The 24,866-nt window shown below is 39.0% G+C and overlaps 1 protein-coding gene across 1 annotated transcript in view; it reads left to right on the plus strand.

The window, feature by feature from the left end:
• The window catches only part of LOC131463829 (uncharacterized), a 136,821-nt gene that overhangs the window by 68,300 nt on the left and 43,655 nt on the right, over positions 1-24,866 (plus strand). The window contains exons 16-19 of the mRNA XM_058635881.1: positions 19,848-19,897; positions 20,058-20,133; positions 21,150-21,155; positions 24,711-24,785. Coding sequence (XP_058491864.1) covers positions 19,848-19,897; positions 20,058-20,133; positions 21,150-21,155; positions 24,711-24,785 — 207 coding nt within the window. The remainder of the gene's footprint in view (positions 1-19,847; positions 19,898-20,057; positions 20,134-21,149; positions 21,156-24,710; positions 24,786-24,866) is intronic.

A 24,866-nucleotide genomic window follows, 5' to 3' on the forward strand; every position in this document is an offset into this window, starting at 1 on the left:
CATTGTGGCTTGCTCTCCTTCAAAATGCTATGTCACCGTCTGGCTCATCAAACAAATCTGTTCAGCAGCATCCCATTAATGGTGTCCACTGCAGAGACTCAGGAGCTGATGGAGTTCACTGAAGTTGAAGAGGGGCCGAGCTGGGGTGATAAACTTTACCTCCTTGACCCATCGAGTTTGAGTCGGAGCTCCTCATGACTGATAAGTATGGCGATGATGACTCTTCACTGGCTGCGTCTCGCCAGGTTGCAAAACCCCAGGCTTGAAAGATGGGTCAGGCGGACTCATTGTCCCCTACCATGTTGGATTTAGACCTGCACGACGTGTCCAAACGCACTCCAGCCAAACTGAATTTCCACTGGCAGGATTCCAGACTGAATCTGCAAAGTCCTGTTACGATGGAAAAAAGCTGCCCATGGTGAAGAGGACCAGTCAGCATCTCTTGTCAATATTCCTAGAACTATTGGAGGATTTGTGGTATCTTGGCATAATGAAACCCTACAGAGAAGCATCCTGTGGCAGGCAGCTCTGTCCTGGATTGTGAGGGAATGGAGGAACATGGTTTCCATGGCATGCCCGGTGGTCGCTTTGCATCTCCAGCTGAAAACATCTGTCATCACCAGCCACTGCTCTCCCATCCATAGCTGACCACTTCTAATCCAGCCTGACAGAGATAACGGGCAGGCTAAATCTGAATTTCTTTGGTCAAAAGGGTGAAGAAATGTCACCCTGTTGGGGACCTTGTTTGCATCCCGATATCACCCCAGGGCCTCTTTGGTGAGGTCATCAGGGCTATGCAAAAGAGATGTAAGGAGAAGAAAAGAGAGGCCTTAAAGCTCTGCTTTGTGAAAAAGTGACCCTAATCACACCTCCAGCCCAACGCCAAACTTTCACCCAGGCAGCAGCATGACCCCTTCCCACCTTTGGAATCCCTAAGCTGCCCAAACTCTAAGCGGCTCCTCAGGCCCCACTGAAGGCATCTACTTCAAAGGGCCTACGACATAAAAAGCCATTGGCCTGACCAACTACCCCAGCCCTCCTCTCTGAGTGTGAGGAGAAAAAAGCGGCAGGCCTGATAACATCCCAGGATGCAGTGACCATACCTTGTCAGACCATCTCTTTCATAGGTCTACACATAGACTCTGCTCAGACCAGAGTGAGACTGACAGGAGAGGGGGTAAAAACACTCTTGTGTCCTGGGAAAAGAATCACCTGGGCAAGACGGTCTCAAAGCAACGTCTCTCTCCTTGGATTGTTGACGTTATCACTTTGGCCTAGAGCTCTAAGGAGTTGCAGCCACTGTGTGCATATTCTGCGAGGGGTCTAACCACTTAATGGGCTCTTTTTAAAGGAAACTCTATCCAGGGGATTTGTGTTGCGAGTTGGGCTTCCCCACACATCTTCTGCAGGTGTTACAGGCTGGATGTTACAGCCCCTTAGTGTGGTTATGGGACAGCTGGCCCTTTTGATCTTCTGACCAGCAATCCGGGAGTCAGTATTTCTCAATATTAGACATGAAACGAATGCTATGAAAGACAACGTTACTAGGTTACTTGTGTAACACCGGTTCTCTGAGTGATTGTCTCACCAGGCCACCCTCTGAGGAAGAGGGAAGATTTTATTAATAACAAGCAGCGCAGTGTCAAACGCCTATACAGGGGGAGTCTCTCCATCCTCAGTGACACTGGCGTTTGCCAATCCTGTGGAATGGAATGCATGAGGCGTTCTTCAAAGTGAGACACTCATTCATGCTACGCAAGGGTTATGCAAGTAATCTAAAATTTCTTACTTCGATCTTTTCTATTTGGATGTTTTTAAGAGGAAAATAGCTGTGTACGTGTGTGTGACTGCGGAGAAAGAAAAACAGTCAAAACTGGATGGCAGTGTTACACTTATTATATCCATAGTTTTCATTATAAAACACATAAACAGCATTACTCCCAGACAACAACATGAACTGACATTCAGTATTAGCTGCACCCCAGCATACGTATATAATTAAAAATGTCAGCAAAAATATAATGTAAAGAAGTTAATGCTTGAAAACTGTTTCATATTTTAGATTTCAAGGGTATAATGCATATGCAACAGTGCTATTCTGAGGCTGAGTAGCATATTTGTGGCTGTGATTTTGCTGGCAGGTGTGAAAAAGTGAAATAATATGAGAAAGAGAGTGGTGGTGGTGGGTGAGGAGGAAAGAGAGAGGTTGAGAGGTAGAGAGCGAGCGAGAGAAATAGAGAGACAGACAACATATGCATGGTGCAACAAGCTGTGATGAATGAAGCTAATAGGAGAAGAAGGGAGCAGAAGAACAAAAATTGAATGAGATAAAGATCAACCAAGAGATGTGAGGAGGAGAGAGAGAGGGAGAGGGAGGGAGAGAGAGAGAGAGAGAGAGAGAGAGAGAGACTCAGTGACAGAGAGAGGCGGAGACAGTACTGTGTGCACAGACAGAGACAGGAGGGGAATTAGTTTGCTGCAAGGCGACTCAGTGAACGCTGTGACCAAGACGGAGAGGAGTACAGGAAATAAAGGGAAAGTGACAGAGAGTGACACGCCCATCACCATAAACGCAAAGGAGAACCATGCAAATATTTTTCCTTTTTTCCATTCATGTTTGACCCACAAATTTTCCTGTTGAATTATGGATCAGAGTGGATCACACGACTACAAGAGAGGTTGATTACTTGTCGCAGCTCGTTACTACAAAGTCTTGTGTCGTACATGTCTTTAAAAATGATGTAAAGTGGTACAATCAGTCTGTTTACATTCACAGGGGATTTTAGACACTCTGTTTATGTGGATGCTTGGATTGTCAAACTTTGCGCTCATTTTTCTTTCACCACCTCGGCTCATCATCTATTTGGGAGAGGTAGGTCATCATTTTTCACTTGTGGAGGAATTAGAGAGTGCATGACAAGAATCTCTGAGGTTATTTCCTTTTCATCATGTTAAAGTAAACTGCTTTAAGGAATCTCTACAGATAATCAGCCATGTTTATTATTCTCTAAGTGAATAACTTGGGTCTTTATTGTCCTGATATGAGCTTCAAACGCTGCTGATGAACCTTTTATGTTCAGGGAGTCAGATCTAACAGTCATCTAAAGTGTTGGAGTAAGTGCTGGAAATAAAAGCACATTTCCTCTGCTCTCCCACATTGCAGTTGTGTCAGATATTCTATTTTTAACTGAAGCTTCTGAAACAAAAAAAAACAATTAATCATGCTCATTTTTTTTCTTTTTGTGAAAGATTTGTGCGACTTTTATCACGTATCTGCCTCTTTGTTACCCAGCCCTGCCAATTTGACTCGCATATACATTTGCAGACAGTATTTATTTAGAAAATAAAATATCTTATCCACTGTTCTCTGCAGTGTCAGTAAACCAACATTGTGTGTGGGTACATTAGTCGTGATCTTGACTCGTGTCGTGTGAACGCGTCAACGTTTCTGAGCTCCTGAGCTTTTTCAGAAGCTCCAGTCTGCCGCTTCAAACTTATGTCTGAAAGAGGCATCATTATGGTTTTCAAACCTGCAGATCATGATCATGAAGTCATGAGACTGTGTAAATAAATGTTTTATATTTGATGAAAGAAGTTAAATCATTCTTTCAATCTTTTTGGGTGCTGAACAGGTTTGTGAGCATTTTTCAATAAGAAAACAAAAGTAAGGAAAAATGCAACAAGGAGAGAATGAATAATGACCTGTCTGTCCTTAAATGTCCACATCAGGCAATCAAGCTGCTGGGCTTCCAGTAAGTGATTAAATGGCTTGCAGCAACAGAAGGGGTGGTCGTTTCAGTCATATTCATGAGCTTGTACCTGAAAGGTTCCATTTTAGTTGCCTTACTGGGGCATTTTAACCAAATTATTGCTTCAGGTTTGAAGAATGTGAGAAACAAGATGAAGAGCAAGAAGAAAACATGCCCCAAAGCAACCTTTCCCTGGATTGACATCAGCAGTGACTGATCCAAAATTGTTCAGGTGTCTCTTAATCCTCTCTAAATATAGTATGATTAGATTCGACTAAATTGAATACATTTGTCAAAGGGTCAGGTGATTTGGATAATCATGGCAGCCAAAGTCTGAGTCTACCGACTCTGATGTTAATTATTCATGCTCATGACATAGATATGAATGAGTTTAATAAATATGAACACGAGTGACCAAAAAGGGCTCATTTTGATATTGTACTTTAGTCACAGTCAGTTTTATTCAAAGGCAAAGCTTTGGTTATGTCTGCAGTACACTTAATATATCCAATTATATATCCGATTTATTGGCATAGCTTGACATTTTCATTATGCTTTTTTGAATGCGTTAAAAACTGAATGTGTGTAACTTTTTACTTATTAAGCCAAGCAGCTCCACAGCTCTCTCTCTCTCTCCCTCTCGCTCTCTCTCTCTCTCTCTCTTATTTCTCAGTATAACAGTGTTAAGGTCTTTTGTTGCCGACCAACATTCCCACACTACACATTCATTTTATGCAAAGACATGGAGGCAACAGCAGCATTAAACTAGTAAAGTGTGATGGCTGCAAACAGGTTGGAGTGTGACAGAGAAGTGAATACTACTGCTCAAAAAGGTTTGACAGGATAAAGACTTGTCACGGCTGAAAGTATACAAATAATGTTACTTTATACCTGTTCATGAAGACCAAGCACCAGAAGTTACTCTTGTAATCGGAATATTGATTAACATAACAGTTGAATTTGTCATGAAGAACTCTCTCAGGCCTCCACAGTTATAATTTTACACAGGCTCATATTTTCACCCTTGTAAAATTCGCTGTGGAAATTGGATTTGTGTACCTTGCTTCATCCACCTGTTCAGTTATTTTCACAACTTATAAGTTAAAAGAAATAAACATTATTGTCTGGCTTCTAAGACCCTCTGGGTCCAGACCTCCTTTGTCTGACAGATGATAAAAAGGCTCTCCAGCTCAGTTCTCTGTAACCACCATGCACGGTGAGAGGCTGAGGTGATGGAAAGCCACAATGATTTAGATTCTGTCAGTAGTAACGTGGGAACTGTCGGCCAGGTCGAGGGTTGTGGCGGTGAATTTACAGGCATTCATACAGCGGACACTTTGACAGTTATATATGCATATTAGTGTACACTTCAATGTTACTATGAAACTTGAGAAACCATCTAATTTGACTTAATCTTGAAGTCTGTAGTTTGAAGCTGGTTTTAGGTTCACTTTGGTTTTCCATTAGAGGAAAGACAATCAAATCCATCTTTGATTGATTACTATGGGAAATCTGGTAGCTTTTGTGTAAATCCACTTATTCCTCAACTTACTTGCACTTCAAGTCTTCCCTCAAAAACCTCAGCTGAACTGTCCTGAGTTAATATCTTTTTTGAGAATACTGTTTATACATACACATTGAGGCAGGTAGGGAAGTTGTGTCGGTGATTCAAAAGAGAGATCTGGTCAGCCAGGACAAACACATCAAAAAGGGCAAACAAGAACAGATAAAAATAAGTTTTAATGTTTAAACTGAAAGTGAAATATACTGCAGTCTGTATGCAGGAGAGCTGAAAAACTGATTGGCAACAGGTAGATATAGAGGTAAGGGCAAACAGTGGGGTAAATGTAATGCACCACACACACATTTGTAAAACAATCACACTCAGGCATTAAAAAACAGGTGTTCTCTTCTTCATTAACCTAATGAATCGCTTAATGAAACATACATTTCGGTTTCTTATGTGTTCTAAGGATGTATTTTGGCTATATCGTATATATGTCCTCAAAATACTATTTTTTACCCTTTTTGACCCTGTGGGGACATTTTGTCTGGTCCTCCACTTTAACATGCTTTTTCAGGGTTAAGCCCCTTTTCCACTAGCACGGCATGCCTCGCCTCAGCATGGTACGGTTATTTTGCGTTTCCATTCAAGTACCTGCTACTTTTTATAAGACCGGCTCTGGCGAGGTTCCAAGCCAGCTGAGCCGATACTATGCGTGTTGTAAATGTATTTTTGTCAAACTAAAATGATTTGTTTATTTAGCGACGGCACTGCTGAAAGCGGCGATCGCAACCAGCGAGCCGCATCACAAACCCTGCCACTGTATTTCAGTCCAGTGACTTTGTCAGATGGAGAGGAGGAAAAACTGAACACATTTTTAATTAACTGATTGTTATGATTCAGTACACTGAAAACAACTGCTTACCAGGTCCCTAGTTTGTGTGTGTCGCGTGTAAAACGAAGCCACAGCAGTTTCATGTAGCCATGCTATGATGACTCCGCCCACGGTGAGGAGGTATCGTAATGGAAAACCAACCAAACCACTTAGAGCCGAGGCGAGCTGGAAACACGGCATAAGTGTCCTCACTGAGATGTAAAAACAAGTTTGTGTATGTTTAGTCCAGACTTAACAAGTGATGAATGGGTTGAATGCCCTGAAGCAGATACAGAATAGGAACAGAAACATCAAGGGTCAGTGTGTACAGTACTACCTTAACATTAAATGAGTTCAGGGACAGAGGGACGGCTCTGTTTCCTTTTGGAAAGGAGGCAATGAGGAGAAGAATCAAGACAGCAGGGAATAAGATATGGCAGCACGAAACCACCTTTATATCTGAGGTGTGGCTTTCTATTGATACTACTTTAAAGGACCATCTGTCTAGTATCCAGGCAACAGTCAGAGCAACTTCACATGTTCTGTTACCTGGAACGGTTCATGAAAAACAAGGGGAATGTAACATGGTTTAAGAGACACATGTATGCATTTATCTGTAGATATATTAATACAAGTATACACTATTTTAATACAACCTTACAGGAATAGCCCAATTATAAGGTAGATCTCAAATATAAAAGTTGTTTGACACCAAGGAGATTCAAATTATTTTCCGAGAAATTGACAAATATGTCTTGAAATTTTGTTGTAATTGTAAACGTTGTAATTCGTGATAAAGGTATAGTGTGTAAAATTGAGCAACATTTATTTATTGAAGTTGCATCTTGCAGCTGAATATTCCTACACCTCAGTCTTTCCTTCTAAGTGTGTAGAAGAACCTACGTAGCCTTCGGTTGGCATCAAAACTCACTTTAAAAGCTAACTTTTAGTTTGTTCATTGTGGGCTATTGTAAAAATCTTTGTGGTCCAAAATTGCAGCTTTAATATAATTGATCTGGCTCCTGATATCTAGATATCAGGAGATATATGTATATATATATATATATATATATATATATATATATATATATATATATATATATATATACACATATATATGTAAGTTATATACTGTAGATGGACTTATATGTTAGTCCATACACTCACATCAAAACATTAAACAGTGACTTTAGTGGCAAAAACCCTTACATGTACATCAAGCATGTTTTCGCTTTAGATTAGGCAACCAAATCGACTTGGGAAATGATTTGAAAATGAGCCCTTATCCAAATTGAAGCAGAGCTTTCCCTATACAATGTTTTTCGATCTTAAAGGTTTTTCCATGAGCACAGCATTGTTTCAAGAAATGTCTTCATACAAATGAAGCCTCCAAAACACTCCAAACACTTTAGTACATATGCCAGTGATAGTTGTCGTGTAAATAAAAAGCCGATACGATGCAATACATTTGCTGATTCTCCTGAAACTCATCTTCATCGGTACAATTGTTTGACCAAAAAACAGATTGATTTTTTATCTGAGCTGTCAGTTATATGATTTGTAAACTCTAACAGGTTTCATATTGGAATTAAAGCTACCTCTCACTATGCAAAGTATGCCATGTTCCTTTGTTATACATACTCTAAATAGTCGATAGCCTTTATAATCTCTCTCCAAAACCCTCTGTGCCTCATCATGAGGAACCGTATTAATGTATTTTTGTCAAACAAAATTTGTGATGTTACCCTTTTTTGAAATAGAAGAAGGGGGGGAAAGCTGCAGAAATTGCTGCGTTTAGTTCCCCCAATTCCACTGTCAAAAAAAACAACAAATGCTTACTGCTGTTATTATTCCGTGGACAATTTCAGTTTGACTCTGATTATTGTAATTGTGTTGTTGTACTACGCATATAGTGTCTACTTGGCTCAGCGCCCGCAGCTCCATTTCACTAGCAGAAAAAGATAACAAAGAGCAAAAAGACAATGCCATGTGAAACAGGTTTTAAACATTGACCTGGCAGCAGTGAATCACCAGGCAGCATCCTCCACAACCTTCAATTTATCATAACCAGCGAAAGGAAAAAGCTCTCTGTTCAGAACAGGGTTTTTATCCTGAATTGGCAGGGGCAACAAGTGGCATCATTGTTTGGCATCTCTGAAATGGCTGAGAGATAGCTAAATCAATTAGCCTCAGGAGGCCAGGCATTGTCATTCACATCAGGTTACTGATGGAGCGTGGCCAGCAAAGGTTCATGGAGCAGATGCTCACTCATGGAAACAGCAAGGAAAAGATTCAACGAAAGAGGAAAGAGGGAGCTGGTCCAGCTCAGAAAAGTGATTTTACCTCCTGCCTTTTAACAACCCACCCTCCCTCTCTGTCTGTTAGAAGCTGAATGAGGTTTGCTCCTCCTGGCTGCTTTAATAGCTCCGCTTAAGAGCCCATCAGAGCCTTCAAGTGCAAACACTTTACCTTTTATAGCAATTTGTTTATGCTGCAAACTGAATTTCCTTCTACTACCACTAGCCGGGTAGTGACCTGTGTTCGTGCGTAACTGTCCATGTGCGATTAATGGAAAGGACGGCCGCTCATGTCTTTCTGCAAATGATACACTGTGTGTGTGTGAGAGAGAGAGAGAGAGAGAGAGAGAGATCACTTGTATACATGGAGGAGGGTAGTGAGTCTTTAAAAAATGACTGATGCATTTGGATGGAGGTGGAGTGGTAAATGATAATTCAATTAGAGTGTGCTGCAGAATTAGACTAATGCAGTTAGTGCAGGGCCAGTTGTCCCACTCAGCCATGACTCAGCCCCACAGGTGGGAGTGTACATGTGTGCACGTATGTGTTCTCAGATCCCACTCAGAATGCATCACAGCAGCTTTACTTGCAATATCATGTCAAGATTGGACGGAAAACAAAGATGCATTGATCTTAACATTACATTACATACAAAAGCACATCAAAGTTCCGTTCAGTGTAATTGTCCTAAATTTAGGATGGACTGACTGAGCACTTAAGTCTAATGTTGTGGAACTAAATGTTTAAATGCTCAGTTTCATCATAATGTGATATGATATCAGTTCTTGGAACAACTTGATGATATTTACAGATCAGTAAGGTTTTGTTGGCAATGCTTAGACAATTGTATGTGAGTTCATTTTTCTCTCAAACAGAAGGATCTGTAAAGAACACTGAAGTATAGCAATGTTTCGCTAATGTCCCCAACCAAAGAATGGCTATAGTGGTGTTACAATATGTTGTAGAACTATAACAAGTTCCATGACCCCAACAGTAATTTTTTTAAAGTTAAAAGATAAAAACCACACATTTTTTCTCATTCTTTTTTCTTTTTTTCTTTTTTTTCTACATTGATTTCCCTTTACTTGTTATTTGTCATGTAAACGTGTTGCAGTCATAGGGATTTCAGTAATGGTAACATTATCAGATTCACTTTATGGCCCTAAAAATGTTTGATAAATTGTGCATTGGCTTTTACAGCTATTATTAATACTTTTTCAGCACCTTCAGCACACCTTCCTGTTGCACTGTGTTTAAAGCTTTAGTTTGACTTATTTTTGCTGGCCATACTGTGGATAGCATTATTGATCACTGCAAAAACCATGTCAACCTTTAAGCCAGATCAGTTAAGAACCATTTTGCCTTCATTATAAGGACAAGAAGAAAGGTAAATCTATATCAAATCATGAACGAGAAACACATGGTCTTACCACTATCTTTCTTCACTTAATTTATAAAACGACCTATGTTGTTGTATTCTATTTTTTTCAAACTGCTATTGTCACTCTTGTGATTCTTGGCTCTTTCTCTTTCTTTCTGTCTCTCCTTCTGAACCAGCTGCCCACTATTCTTCCAGCTGTCATTCTTTTCTTCAAGATTCGCGTCCTCACATAATAGTGGTATTTATTTCTGTCAGGCAGTCTTTGTCGCAGACAGAATAGCATGCTCATTACACGCACATTTACAAGATGTTTGTGAGCATGAGCTTCTTGCATGGAGACACATATGAATCCTCGCTGTAGTTAAGTACTTTACTGGGTCTGCTGCGTATTTGTCTCGTCTCTGTAGATAAGTGGCTTCTATTAACATTTCTCTAAGACATTTCCAGCTCAGCAAGAAGACAGTCTAACATTACAACCTGATCCTTCTCTTATCTTGTTTTCAAAATCGGCGATGTTCACAATTCGTAAAAGGGGAAAAAAAATCTCAGAGGAGATAAATGCTGTATATATGATAATAGGATTTAAAGTGTGTTAGAATCTCCTAATAAAATATAATATGAGAAAGTACCACCAATATTGTACACTTTTGAATATATATATATATATATATGTATATATATATATATATATATATATGTATATATATATATATATATATATATATGCCGTATATATATATATATATATATATATATATATATATATATATATATATATATATATGCCGTATATATATGTATATATGTGGCATTTCATTCATGTATGGCAGATCAGGTCTCTCAGCAGAACCCATGTTGCTGCCTCAAACTGTGGACTCTTTTCTGTCAAATTATGTTGTTGTTTGTTGTAAAGCTGAGAGACAAGAGGAATTATAACCAGTAAACACAGTTACCTCCATCTAGGAAGTAAAGAATGGATTACCATGACATTTACTGGGGATGTAGGTTATGGCCCAAGGAAGAAATGATTAGATTTTGGTGGTGATCATAGACTCTGTTTAAAAAAAAAAAAGGCATAGTCATTTGGTTTGCCAAACAAATCATGAAGTAAGGATATACTGAATTACTACTTTCTTGTTGTAGATTACTAGTTTCTTTTTCAACAAATATTCACCTTGTACGTGAGGGGATTGTATTGACACTGGGAGTCTGAGTGACGTTGGCAGAGGTTTGTGCTTTTAGTTCTATTTCTCATTTGGTTATTTTTCTGTCATGGAAATGGCTGCTTCTGATTTAAATAATAAATATGGTGAATGTGATTTGTTCGCCTAGTTGCAGGAGAGCAATTAAACTGCTGATCAATAACCTCGCAGCCTCTGAAAAGGAAACTGTACCACGATGGGTTTACCAATACAAACTCTGTCCAAATATTGACAGAACGTACACGTGCCATGATTCAATTCATCAGTTTACCATTCTACGCGTCAAATATGTGAGTGTAGATTAGATAAACAGAATCAATGGTACAATAGATTATAATGGTAAAAGTGTGATCAACAGTAACATTGTTCAAATAATTGCTTTCACACAATGTAACAGCAGAGATGAACCATTTCTGTTAGATCTCCACTAAATGCAGAAAGTCATGTACAATTCATGGACTGTGTTTTTGTGCAGGTTCTAAAATTTGAGGAGATTGTTGCAAAATTGTGGCTCTGTATTGTTGAAATGCACTGGGTGTTTTATTAGAAGGCTGTGTGAGTGTTGTTTCTGTGGTTTTTCTTATGGTAGAGCAAAGTATTTATCTGCTTAGAAAAGCCAAGCAAAAGAAAATTGTCACTTTACCTCACAAGGAATACAACAGCTTAATTATTTGTTGACAAAACAAAGTGAAAATGAACTACATTCCTGCCTCGTGAACTGTTGCAGCTCCTAGAATAATGACAGCCCTGTACCATAAAGGTGGAATTAGCATGACATTCATATTTTAGAGAAACATTTTGGGCAACAAGAAACTTTAATCATCTTGTGTTTTACACCTGTTACATGACAGAGCTTTAAATATTTGTTTGTTCAGACAGGTATGCTCTGTTTTGTCCCCAAAAAAATACATTTATGCAAAATCAATGGAGATTTTAGTCATTAGGAGTATAACCATCACTGAGTAACTACAGTCACCGACAGGAGACAGAAGGCTACAGGTCTTGGGAACAGAATGCGTGACTTGTTATTTAGTTTTTATATCACATCAAATTTACTGTCACAAGCTCAAAATCATAAACTTGCCTTTGGAAGTCAGAAGGTAATAATACATTCACCCTTGAATAGAGATTCTCTATATTAAATTCTGAAGAGAAAGTGCATTTTCAATGTACAGTCATTGGATTTTGGCATCATATATGATATATTATGTAAAACATCTATCCATCATTTTCCATACAGCTTATTCCTTTTGAGTCATGGGGGGTAAAGGAAGCTAATTTCAGCAGAGACAGGGTCACCACGGCCTACATATAATGCACTTCTTTCAAAGTCTGTTTTGTTGTTGATGTAAATCTTTCACAAACTGTGAAGACATACAGGAGACGCAGAAGTTGGCCAAATTCCGTTCCTCTTCCAGGAAACCATAATGACATTGATTGATTGTAAAACACTTAAAAAAAACAAGGAGTAATTTGCCTTGAGCATTATAATTTTGAATGTCACCATTCCACTAACTTATGGACAGAGTTGTCAAAACAAGTTGATGTTCCGTTCTTCCATGTTTATTTGCAGTGACACAAATGTAAGCTGCAGTGTTATTCACCAGAGAGGAAGATGTAAATCTCCAAAGTAATTCTTGTCATTTCTCTGGCAGTGACACAGACACTCAGAAAATGTCCCTTTTTGGCTCGAGTTTCCCCTTTGGGTCATATCCAATGTGAAATGACACTGAGAGAGTAAGAAAGCAAGTGAGTGTTGCCAACAAGTGGACATAAATTATGAGTATGATAAAGAGGAGGAGGAGAAGAAGAAGCAGGAAATGGAGCAAGATGAAAAAACAACGCAAATAGTATGAATGAGCTTGCTTAGGTAATGTCATGCAAATGATACAGTAGGTTTTGCTAATAAGGGCTTTGAGAATGAATGGGCTGCACAGTGAAACGCAACAGCCATCAAATTTATAGAAGGCCTGGAGTCTTGACATGGTTAAGATGTCCTTGCACCTGCCCAGAGCTTCCTCCCATTCTCCCTGCAGCTCACTAATCAGTGGGGGTGCAAGGAGATGATGGTGCCTCCTAACCTGCCATCAGCCAGCTGCTCTCCATCAGGCTCACAGGAAGAATAGCATGGAGAAGCCATGGTGTTGCAACAAGCATCACTAAGTATGTGTGGGTGTGGTTTGGTTGGATTTTATTGACAGAATGCAATTTGAATGTCTTATATTTGCACTTTGCAACAACCCCTATCTGCCATACTGTTCCAAAATGTACCTACAGGAGAATCTGAAAGTGTGTTTGGGTCATTGAGTTTCTACAACGCATGAGCCCTATCTATAAAACAAATTTAAATCATCTCGGGGAATCCTAGTTAATTGCTATTTTTTACAGGCACCTACCATTGACCATGAAAAAAAAACAAAAATATGTTATTACATTTTTTCTAAACATTGTACTACCAGACCTTTATACCTCAGCACATAAACATAGTAACAGTATGATTGGAGCATTGAAACATCTGGCGTCATCAACACATCTCCAACACAGCCACACTCACTTGAAGACAGAGCAAGAATGTGTAAAAATTGAAATATGTAAATATGTATTATTGTAAGGTTAAACACAATGTCATTTCATACATTAATAATAACAACATCCTGTCATGTTTGTCTTCTATTGTCCTTAAAGTATTAATTTAAGTTTAGCTACAGTACATATTTGAACATCTTCAAAATAAATCAATTAAAGAAAAGTAATTCTTGGTACACAATTGTGCTAGAATGTGTCTGTTTAACAAAGGTAACATGGGGCACCCTATTGGATTTGTCACTTTAGATCAGTGCATTTTTTTGGGTGTTTGTTAGAAATACATAATCAGTTAATAACAGATGGGTAAAAAAATGATACAGCTTGCAGCTTTAATGCCTCAGTGACCTTTCCCCACAATCAAGGTTGGGTTTCACTTAAGCCATTCTGGATCATGACCCCTTTGCAGGATTTTATAATTGTCATTTTATATGTATAGTTTTATTATGTAACAATCTCACAAAATATAAAGGAACAGGTCTGTGTCAGTTGGCCTTTTTTAAATTAAATTGTGACTCCAGTAGATTAGGTAATAAACCTGCCTCTCCCCTGTGAGAGGCAGGTTTATTGAGACCAAATTTCCCATTATTCCCCTATAATACTTTCTAATTAAGTTTTAATGCTCCCTTAAGTCCATTTTTTACTATGTATATGCATTGTTTTATCAATGCTCCACCAACAGTAATTTGTACTATTCATACTGATTAGAAATAAACTTCACTATCTTTATGTGCTGTGTAAGCAAATAAACACTGAGTCATCATCATATTTCAAATCTGAGTTTTACCACTGAGATACTGTTACTGGTTTTCCTGCATTACTATTACCATGAGTCTGTCTACTGTGAGCTTGGCTTTGACATTTGCTTCTACCTCATTTGCAGTGAGTGATTTTAGATCTCACGCCTTCTTTAAGAGAGTGTAAAGCTCAAAGTCAATCAATGAATCTGATTAAGCACATTGTGTAAGGGTAGAAGGTCTCTGTAGAAATCCACTAACCATGTAGTCCATGTCCGCTGCTGTGTAAAATATTTTATTACCACAGATTGAATTGAGAGGTATTATGTGAGAGTCACTGTTGACAATTTATTGGTTCAAACGATTGGGAAAGGACAGTTTATTTATCATGCAGTGTAGAATCTATGTCCCCACAATCTTAAGAAAATAAATAAATAAATAAACATTACATTTGCCTTTATATAATCTGGAACACAGAGACATGATTGTGCTCATCTGGATATTACTTTTATTTAGCATTTCTGCAAAAACTGAAAGAACCCTCCTGGATTTAGTTAAATCTTTTTCATTATATACTTTAGTGTTCAGCTGGGGAACGTGGCCATTCATATTCAAGTGATATGGACAATCAATTGTGAAATGGTTAGTTTGATATGTAAGGCTGAATATTAAAATCCCAATATAATGAAGACGTAATTTAAATGTTCACCAGTCAAATGACTTTCAAAATATGCAAATTGTATATTTTCATACATGACACTAGCTGCAAACTCTATAGTTTAGTTTTGATTTCAACAAGTATGTTATCATTTAAAACAATAAATATGTTACGTAGAGGAAATGTGTTTAAAAACAGCACTTACTCCCTTTTGTGGCATAAATTGTGTGTTATTCTCTGAATTTTTACACATTAGATCTGAATATGACAACATTGTTTTTTTTGGTGAGCAGCATCTTCATCCAAGCAGGAACATACATTCTTAACTGTCCTATTTTGCATAGGTTTCAATTGACTTAATTTGTTATGGCATTTTTGGTGATTACAAGTATGTTATTTGTGTCTTTCCATTTTAGTCATGGACTTCTTACGTTGAATCATTGGAATAAATAAGGTTCCAACTGGTTTGTTTAAATGAGACCGGGAGCATTTTGATGGCAACTCCCACCAACCATGTGGGCAGCTAGATAAGGACAGACTGCTTTCTTGAGAGTATGTTCTCCCGGAATCGCTTCAATGGACAACATGGAGCAGGTGTTTCTCCGAAAGGAGGCACAAAAGCAAAAGTCAGTCCTCCCAGAAAGAGGTCTTCAAACCCAAGGGTAGCCCTAGTGATACGAGGTAAAATACACCGTCTATTGCAAGGGTCTGCAGACCATCATGTCCCTGAGTCCCACCACTGTTATGCAGGTATTGAGGATGAGGAGGAGGAGGAGGCAAAAATAGAGGAGGACAGAAAGGACCACAGACGGATATATGAAAAAGTCAGTCCTAGAGTTGGAGCCTACTCTCCAAAAGTATCAAATGGTAAAGAACATAGAGTGGCATCAGCACCACCATGTGTTGGAGAGGTGGAGCTAAATAGAGAAGGATGTATAAGAATACCCTGCACTTTGCAGCATAAAAGTCGCAGAGCCCCAGGAAACAGGAAACGGATCTCATTTGAGGGTGAAATTCCAGCAAGTCCTGAGCAGATGAGACGACCCTTGCACTACAGTCGAAGTGGCCCAGATATGAATGGTACAAGATTTGCAGAAGCAGCCGGTAGTGATTATGCTTCACCACAAATTCGACCAAAGAGACCATATTCTACTGGTGACTGTGTGGACTACAATTTCAACAGAGCTCTCCCAGGTACACTTCTAGAAGAGGATGAAGACAAAGAAGAGGGGTCAAGTGCCATCATTGACCACATTTTAAAAGAGTTGAGGGGGATCAATAAGATCCAGGAGGAAATCTCTGACCTCAGGGATTACTTAACCTCAGTTCGAGGATCAGTTGAGGAAGTATCATCCTGTGTAGATGCTGTATTGTTGGAAATCGAGGGTATTCGTTCTAACAAGGCTGGCTCAGGGGTACATGCAGATACCTGGTCAGGGGCAGGATGCAAAGATGGATCATCCTCTCCTAGAAGACCTGTTAGTGCCTATGGCAGTTTAGGGAGTGCAATACCAAAGTCTGATGCTAGTTTTTGCCCCCAAGTCTGCAAGGAGCGCCATAGCATCCATGGAGAATTACTGCTACCAAGGGCTGAAGAGTCTGCTGTTTCTCCAATTGCTGAATCAGTGGATAATCAGGAACTGGATGAACCCGAGGATACTTCTGAGCACAGCTCAGATATCCCAGTAAGTACTTTGGCAGCAAACCTCAGTTTTGGCTACCTTGAAAGACGGGACGGCAATGACTGTCAAAGCACCAGCTCCTTGTCTTCAGGTCATAGTTCAAAGTCTGAGTCAGATTTAGATAGACCATTACCGAGTAATGAGAGAAAACAGCAAAGACCTGTTGAAAGGGAGGAACATTGGACAAAAAGTGGACCACCGCACAGTGCCACAGGGGAATCTGTCTGGCATAGGGAAACTTATCTCAGGGATAGACATCTTGGGGGTCATGAACATCAGAACCCTCCCTGTTGTGAAGGAGCTGGTAGCTGGGATCAGTACAGTCGATTGAGAGGATATGGGAAATCAGGGAAAAGCTCAACAGGAAGCTCAGAACACCCCTCTGTTCGCTCGAGTAAACTTTACAACTCACCCGCCAGCACTTCCAGCAGGGAAGAGTGGCAGCCGCGGCGACGAAGGTCTCAAACCCAGTCTGGGATTCATGTTCCTACAGACACCAACCTTAAAAAACACATTTCAGGATATGAGTGTGCTGCTGATTTTTCCTACCCCCAAAGTTCTGGTTACCATTCAGTTGATGGACATGATGGAGAAGCAGATGGTTTTAACTATAAGCAATCAAATAATCTGAGCTTCACAACAGAATGTCAAGATGATCAGGAGATGTATTTAGCTTTTGAGGAGTCTTCAGGAGTCACATGGGCTGATTCATACTTATGTACCACTGTAGATGGTGTGAATGTGCCATTCATTCAAGAGTCTGAAACTGAAAACTGGCTACCTCCCCCTGGCAGTACAGATTTACAAGCTGGTGGTCTCACTGCCAAGCGCATAGGCCGAGCTGTACTTGATTTTAGTTCTGCCTTGCGGGGTGCACTCCGGAAAATTGATGTACCTGGAGCTCAGAATCTTGAGGATGAAACAGACTTTGAATTATCAATGCCCTCTGACCTACCTGCAGCTCGGTTGCCCACAAAGCCTTCTACCTATGATTTCGATCAAATACCTAATGAGCAAACATCCGGCAAACCCCAAAAAGGTCATGTGGTTGATATTAGTCATGCTGCTGGGGGATTGAGCAGAAACAATACTCTAGACAAAACAGATAATTTCTCCATGGCTCTCGTTTTTGAAGAAGCCCCCAATGGCCTTAACTTAGAGTCTATGGACACCTCCAAACACCTTCCCCAATGCTTCGAAGAAACAGTCTGTATTGACCCATATTCCACTGGTGCTGCAGCAATGGCTCCACCGGATGGTCTTGCAGAACAACTTGCAGAAGGTCCTGCTGAAGGTCGAGCAGATGGTCCTGCAGATCTGAGTGGAAAAGCCCAGATTTCACAATGTACCACTGCAGAGTCACTCTCATACTCCCTCTCAGATGATATACCTAGAGCACCAGAAGAACAGGGAGAAATTAAGGTGCCCACAGCAAAGCAGGTAGCTGTGGCCTCCGAGGAAAAATTAAATGAAGATTCTGTAGAGCCACCTGTGGAGTTAAGTCAAATAGATGAACGCAGGCTTAAGTGCCTGAGGAGCTTCCAGCAAATTCTGAGGGAGAAGAGGGAGACCAGACGCAACCTGACCAGTATGACCATGTCCACCATCTCTCAGGAATACTTTGGACCAGGTAGTAATTTTGAAATCATCTTTTAGCTCATGGAATGCAGTTTGTCTTTTGTTTTTTTTTGTAAATTATTTATTGCTTAATTTTGAGTCCCTAATTAATGAATTCATCTTTATTTTATATCTGTTTTGTTTGTAAACAGCCCTCAAGCTAATAGCAAGTAGTGATCTTTTTTTTTCCTTTTTTTTATTATTGTTCTTATTTATCCAGATTTCTCTCCTTGTTTGTTCTATGATTATACCTGGGGAAATAAAAGATTTGGCTTGTTTTCTCAAAAATGTGAGAAAACAAGCCGAGTCCATGCCTCTCACAAGTCTTTGATATGTCACAGTTGCTGTGCAATTTGTAAACTAATATAAGGGTTGAGTGTTGCTATATTTAAGTACATTAACCACACAGTTATGAATAAGGCCCCCTACCAAAAGGTCCATTGAGTGTTTTCTGTACCAAATGTTCTCTGTCGTTACCTTTAATTTTACGCCACCCTGGAGAGAAATGTATCACCTGCTACTCATGAGTCTCTTACTCCATTCTGAGGCTCCTTGCAGTAACCATTTGCTAAATTAGAAAACATTAATTACCTCCATGGAAAGCAAGCCTGACATTAAAGAGGAAGGACAAGGGAAATATTAAGTATCATTTTCACGATAAATTATACATGTTAATGACACATTTATGGCTTCAGACCCCATCTATCTGAAAACGCAGAGCCGCCACTGCTTTTAGCATTACCCAGGCCTGTATAGCAAAATTAATAATCTGGTATGTCTTGTTATTCGTCATGATGAGTCAAAATAGCCCATGACGGTTTTTCTTTTTCTCTTGTGCTGTTTTACAGATGGAAGCCAAGAAGGAGATCAGGTTACCTTTTTTGTGGCGTCTCTCACATTAACATTATAAACCTTTCATGTCGCCCCTTTTGTGCAATTGTATGTTAAGGAATGTATATTCTTTCAACAGTTTTTCATCCTGGTGTTTCTCTTAATTTTCTTTTATTTTAACTGTATTATTTTGGTTTTTACTTGGAAAATGTCTCCCCAAACCACTGCATATCAATTCAATGCCAATAAAAGTTAAGCAATAGAGCACCTTTGACCTATTAACAACAATGTTCCAGTCATACATATAAAAATGCCTTTCAGGAATTGGTCACTGTGGATTAGGACAAAGAACTGACTTAATATAAATGTTAAGACTCTACCTTGTGTTTTGTGCTGCTGTCACTGTTATGACAGTCAATTTTATTTACTAGCTGTTTCCTTTGCTCCACTGTTAAGAAGCACAAGTCAATACCTGGTGTGTTTACTGTGAGTATGTTTGGTTTGGCGGGTGTTTACAAGGTGAAACCAGATTTATGAGGCTCATACACATATGAGGACAATATAATTGATTGAAATGCTGTCTTTGGCATGCAGTGCTGAAACTCAACCAACCCAGTTCATTTCCAGTGTTCTTCAATGTGTGTGTGTGTGTGCATGCTTAAGTGTCATACAACTGAGAGGCTGTCAGATTTCATATGGCTAAATGTGTGACCTGTGACGATCCTTTTTCAGGGCAGAGATCAAGATGGTGACCCCAACAAGCACCCATGGGCCAAGCCAGGGTCAGTAAACACTTTTAAGGATGCATGCGTGTGTGTGTTTTTAAGATAAAAATTTGAGGGAATAAGAGAAGGTTGTGTATTAACAATTAATAGTAGTCATTATTGTGTATTGTGTGATATCACATTAGGATTTGGTGTGTGTTTATGTGTGTGTGTACAGGGGAAATACACCATTTGGCATTGACAGCATGCCAGACCTCCGCAAGAGGAGGCCCATTCCCCTTGTCAGTGAACTGGTGAGTATACATCACACTATGTGGTAACTTAACCTTCACCTAATTAAAAAAGGTTTGTTTTGTGCATGCATGTGTTACATTTAGAGGATTAGATATAAGGACCAGCATAAAGTACTAGGTTGATGGTGTCATGTGTCACTAACATGTATACTCTAAGTATGTAACATGTTAGTATCGCACCCATTTAATGGGACTAAATTTAACTAGATTTTACACAGTTAGCAGAGCAAATTAATAATGATGAATATTCAAATTATGATGCACATCGGGGTTGCAGTACCAGTATATATACTGGTATAACCAACAATATGAAATAAATAAAAAAATGAAAGTCAAAAAAATCTAAGCAAACCAAACCCATATCTACTTCTTAACTCAAAGTCCACCTTTTGTTGAGTATTTATGTAATATATTATATTACCTATAAAACAAATAAGTGTGGGTTGAAACAGATCATTAGATCAATCAATACATTTCTATTTTGTTCTTCATATTAATACAAATCTACATGATGATCTACATGAACTAATTTGATCCTTCAAGAATTATTTCCGAAAGCCTCCACATCTTCCACCGCCGACTAAAAACACATTTCTTCCGACTCTACCTTGACTAAGACGACGGCGACGACGACGAAAAAAACCCCAAAAAAAACAACTTATACATCGCACTTATGACTAGCACTTCATAGTTTGGCTTACTTGAAGCTCTTTCTTACTTTTAGCTCTTATTTGTACCCAAATGTTTAAATGCACTTATTGTAAGTTGCTTTGGATAAAAGCGTCTGCTAAATGACATGTAATGTAATGTAATTATTACTTGCGGGCTACATACAAGATACATTCTTAAAGTGGCCCTTACTGTGTAATAACTCTCATGCATTTCTTTCTCTCCTGCAAGGTGAAAGCTGCTCATCCTCTCAGAGGGGGAACCGGTTTGTTTGTCTCTAACATTTTCTGTCTTCTTATGTTCTTTTTCCTTGCACACATTGTCTCTATCCTCTCGTTGGCCTTCAGGCTATGGTGAGTAACAGAGACATGAGAATTTACCTGCTGTGTTTCAGCATTTGTTAGACTGACTTTGTATTTGCCTCTCCAATGGTCCTGTTTGTTGCAAAGCACTTTGATGAGTGTGAAGGGTTCTTATTTGTGGTTACAGCAAGTACACATTTTCAACAAATATGTGTCATTGTTCACTTGCACAAGAAAAAATCTATTCCTTATTTTGAAAGCTTTCTCTTTCTCCTTGGCGAATTGATGCTTAACGAGAGGCTTTATCGGTGATTGATGTTTTAGCAAGGGTCCTTTAATTAACAGACTCGTGTTGTTGTGATTATATCAACCACACCTGCCTCTACAAACAAATGCTGATGAATCTACTTTGAAGTACTTGAGAGGGGCTGAGGTGCAATTCCACTGGCTGAGCTCTGTCATCTGAGCCTGAGTTTCTCCTCTGATTTGAGCGCATCTCCCACAGTAAATGTCACTTTCAACAGCACAAGTCTGGGTGAAAATGCCTCCATTTTTGCAAACAATTAAGATACAGACATTTGTATAGATAACATTTGAATCACTCACTAGAAAAAAACGTGTGAAGATGTTTGTTGTTTTTATGAAAGCTGACCATTTCTGTGCTTCGTATCATTGGTTTGCATTTTCATTTTTCCCCTGCTCCTGTAAAAGTACATTTTGGACATTTTCAACATGCGCTGCTGCCACACATGGAAACTTCAGAACTTACTGATGCATGGCTCCCAGCTTTGCAAAAGCCTATCCCAGCTTCAACTGCATGTTGATTTCTTCTCTTGAGAAGTAAAAGGGTGTTTTCATGTAGCTATTACATTGAAATGATGAGACGACCAGTGTTCAGACTGTCCAGAGCTCAAATTGAAATGTTTTTTTTATTAAATACAATATACCCTGGAGAGACACTGCTAAACGTGTATCCACTTCAAAATCACAGGATGTGCTTTTTATTGAATTAAGGTGTAGTTCAGTCTTTAATCTAATCCTGGTAATCCAATCTTGTTTTCTAAAAATGACATGACAAATTTGCATTCTCATTTAGGCTAAATACGGCTAATGTGTTTTCTGAGCCAAAATATTATGTTACTGTGCATTACGGGCAACCAATAGCTGGGGGTGCCCCTGAGCAAGGCACCCAATCCCCCATTTTGCTTCCTGGGCACTGCTCCTGCAGTGGGATGGGTTAAATGCTGAGGACAAAATTCACTATCACTAATTGGTGTGTGTGCAAAAAGTCAGTCAGTCAGTAATTCACGACAAATCTTTTGACAATTGAGGTGGAACCAGACGCTGTTACCTGTTACATATATCCACCATCTCCTCTTCCTCCTCCTCCTCACAGTTTTCCTTCAAATGCTTGCAATCTACACCACCATAGGTTTGTCAGAAACAAATGTAATCTGCAGTTTAGCTGTGTGGGTACATATGTTTTGTGAGACCAGTTTGCCTAATCAGAATGGACATGGACATAAATCTTAGTTGAAATTAATAATTGCAAAAGTTACATTTTGTTGGCATCAGACAGTAAGGGAACCGTGATAGAGCAACAGTTTTGAATGTTGTACATTTTTTGGTTGGTCGTAACTGTCCACATTGCTGCTCATTTTAACATTTCAAGCATATCAGAGGCTGTGAATGAACACTAGGCTTTAGAATCTGTCCTCTTTATTCTCAGTCCTGCAGCCTCCGCCTCAAATAATAGGCCTGTTCCCTTTCAAAATGGCCCCTGATCAATGCTATATAATTATCCAAAGAAACTTTTATTCTGAATGATTTATCTTGTCCTGTAAGATTGAATTGGTTGTCTGTGACAGAAACCTGGCTCAGTAGCAGTATGCAGCAAACTGCATTGGATACACTGCAAATGTCTGTACTCACACTTCATGACCATGGATTTTATAAATTTTTATGTCAGGTTTGATGTTCTACTCAGTCATTTCAACTTGACTTGACAATACATAAAAAAATAAAATGAATATAAAATGATTGCTGCATTTCATTAGAATGCAGTATCTGTAAATTAAGAGCAGCTGAGGTGATTAATGCAGCAAAAAATAAATAGATAGATAATCTGTTTAATATAAGCTTAAAATGCTGCTGTAGGATGAAAAATGCACTTGTTGCTGGACATTGATGAAAGGCTGTTTAAAATATCCAAATATTTTGACCCAATGAAGTTAATGTAAGATGAGATTTATTTTTGCAAGATTTATTTTGTTCATTCGTCTTTGTCGGCCAAGTCAAAATGTTGACATTGTTTAATTGATGGTCTTCTCAGGAACTATTTTATTGGGCGCAATGTTGTGATGGAGTGATATGAAGTAAAATGGTGAGGAGGTGAGATCCCTCTACACATGTGTAGAGATGGGAAATATAAACTATACTGTTTTCAGTTATAAGGAAAAACCCAGGATTACATTAATATTTCAATTTCCATTTGTAAACATTTCAGAATTAGAAGTCTTAGAAAAACACAACAGACCTTTTATGTCTTTTCATTTGTTGTCTTGTGTCAACTTTACCTGCACACCAGCTGACGTTGCCTTTGCCTAGCAACAGTGTTCTCAAGTCTTGAACCATCTGAATGCCAAGCATGTTGTGTTCAAATTTCCCATGTCATGAAAATGAGTTTCTTAATCCCATTATCACACTAATATGATGCTTAACTAATGTCTGTCTAATGTAGCTTTAGCACAGTGTTTCCAAATCCTATTCCTCATGTTTTTGATGTTGCCCTGCTCACACCTGACACACCTGATTCCAATGAATGGATAATTACCAGGCTTTTGCAGAGCTTGATAACGAGCTGACCATTATGAATCAGGTGTGTTGGAGCAGGGCAACATCTAAAACATGCAGGGCAGTGGGTCCCCGAGGATCAGGATTGCTTGGCCATTTCTAATAACAACATCTGTGTATCAGCAAATTTAAAACTCATGAACGCTTTTATAAAAATCCGTAAACAAAAAAGATTGTACAAGCAGAAATGGGCTGATCTATGGGATGTGCTGAAGCATGATTACGGAAGGTATAATACATTGCTGGAATTGGGAAGTTTGGATTTCATTACTTTTAGACACAGGCAGGCTAGACATGTATCAGTTTTCTTTTTGGTTAAACTTAACTGAATTCTAGTACAATGTTGCTTCATCGTGTTTAAGAGAAAAAGATGTGACTAATCAATCTTCTCTACAAGAAAGCAAATACCAATACCAAAAATGATTCAGTGCTTTATCTCTCTTAATTGCATTCATTAGCAAAAGTGATTGAAAAGTGAGTGTTTTATGTCCTCAAGGAGGGAATCAGCCAACTGTGTGTGATGTGTTTTCAAAGAGAAAAACAATGTAATTGTGTGTGTTTTTGTAGCAAGTTCAAGTTTGCTTGACCTTCAAAGTTGAAACAGCACAATGTTATACAGAGCGTTGATTGTCCCTGAATGTTTTATTGCCTTCTCGTACACTTTCACTGTGTTTTGTTTTGTTTAGTTTTGTTTTTCTGTGGCTGTTTGGATCTTTGATGCATTTCTAATATTTTCCCCTCTCTGCTCTCCAGTCTATGATACAGTGCAGGAAAGCTGGACTCGCCCACACACTGGCCACACGGACCTCGCTGAAAGATGAAGAGCTTGTGAGTCGCCAAACACACATACACACACACAGAGGTCTGCACGGCTATTCATTTAAGGAATCTGCATTGATTCTTCACTAA

This window comes from Solea solea, chromosome 8, assembly GCF_958295425.1.
Source record: "Solea solea chromosome 8, fSolSol10.1, whole genome shotgun sequence".
NCBI classification, from domain to species: Eukaryota; Metazoa; Chordata; class Actinopteri; order Pleuronectiformes; family Soleidae; genus Solea; species Solea solea.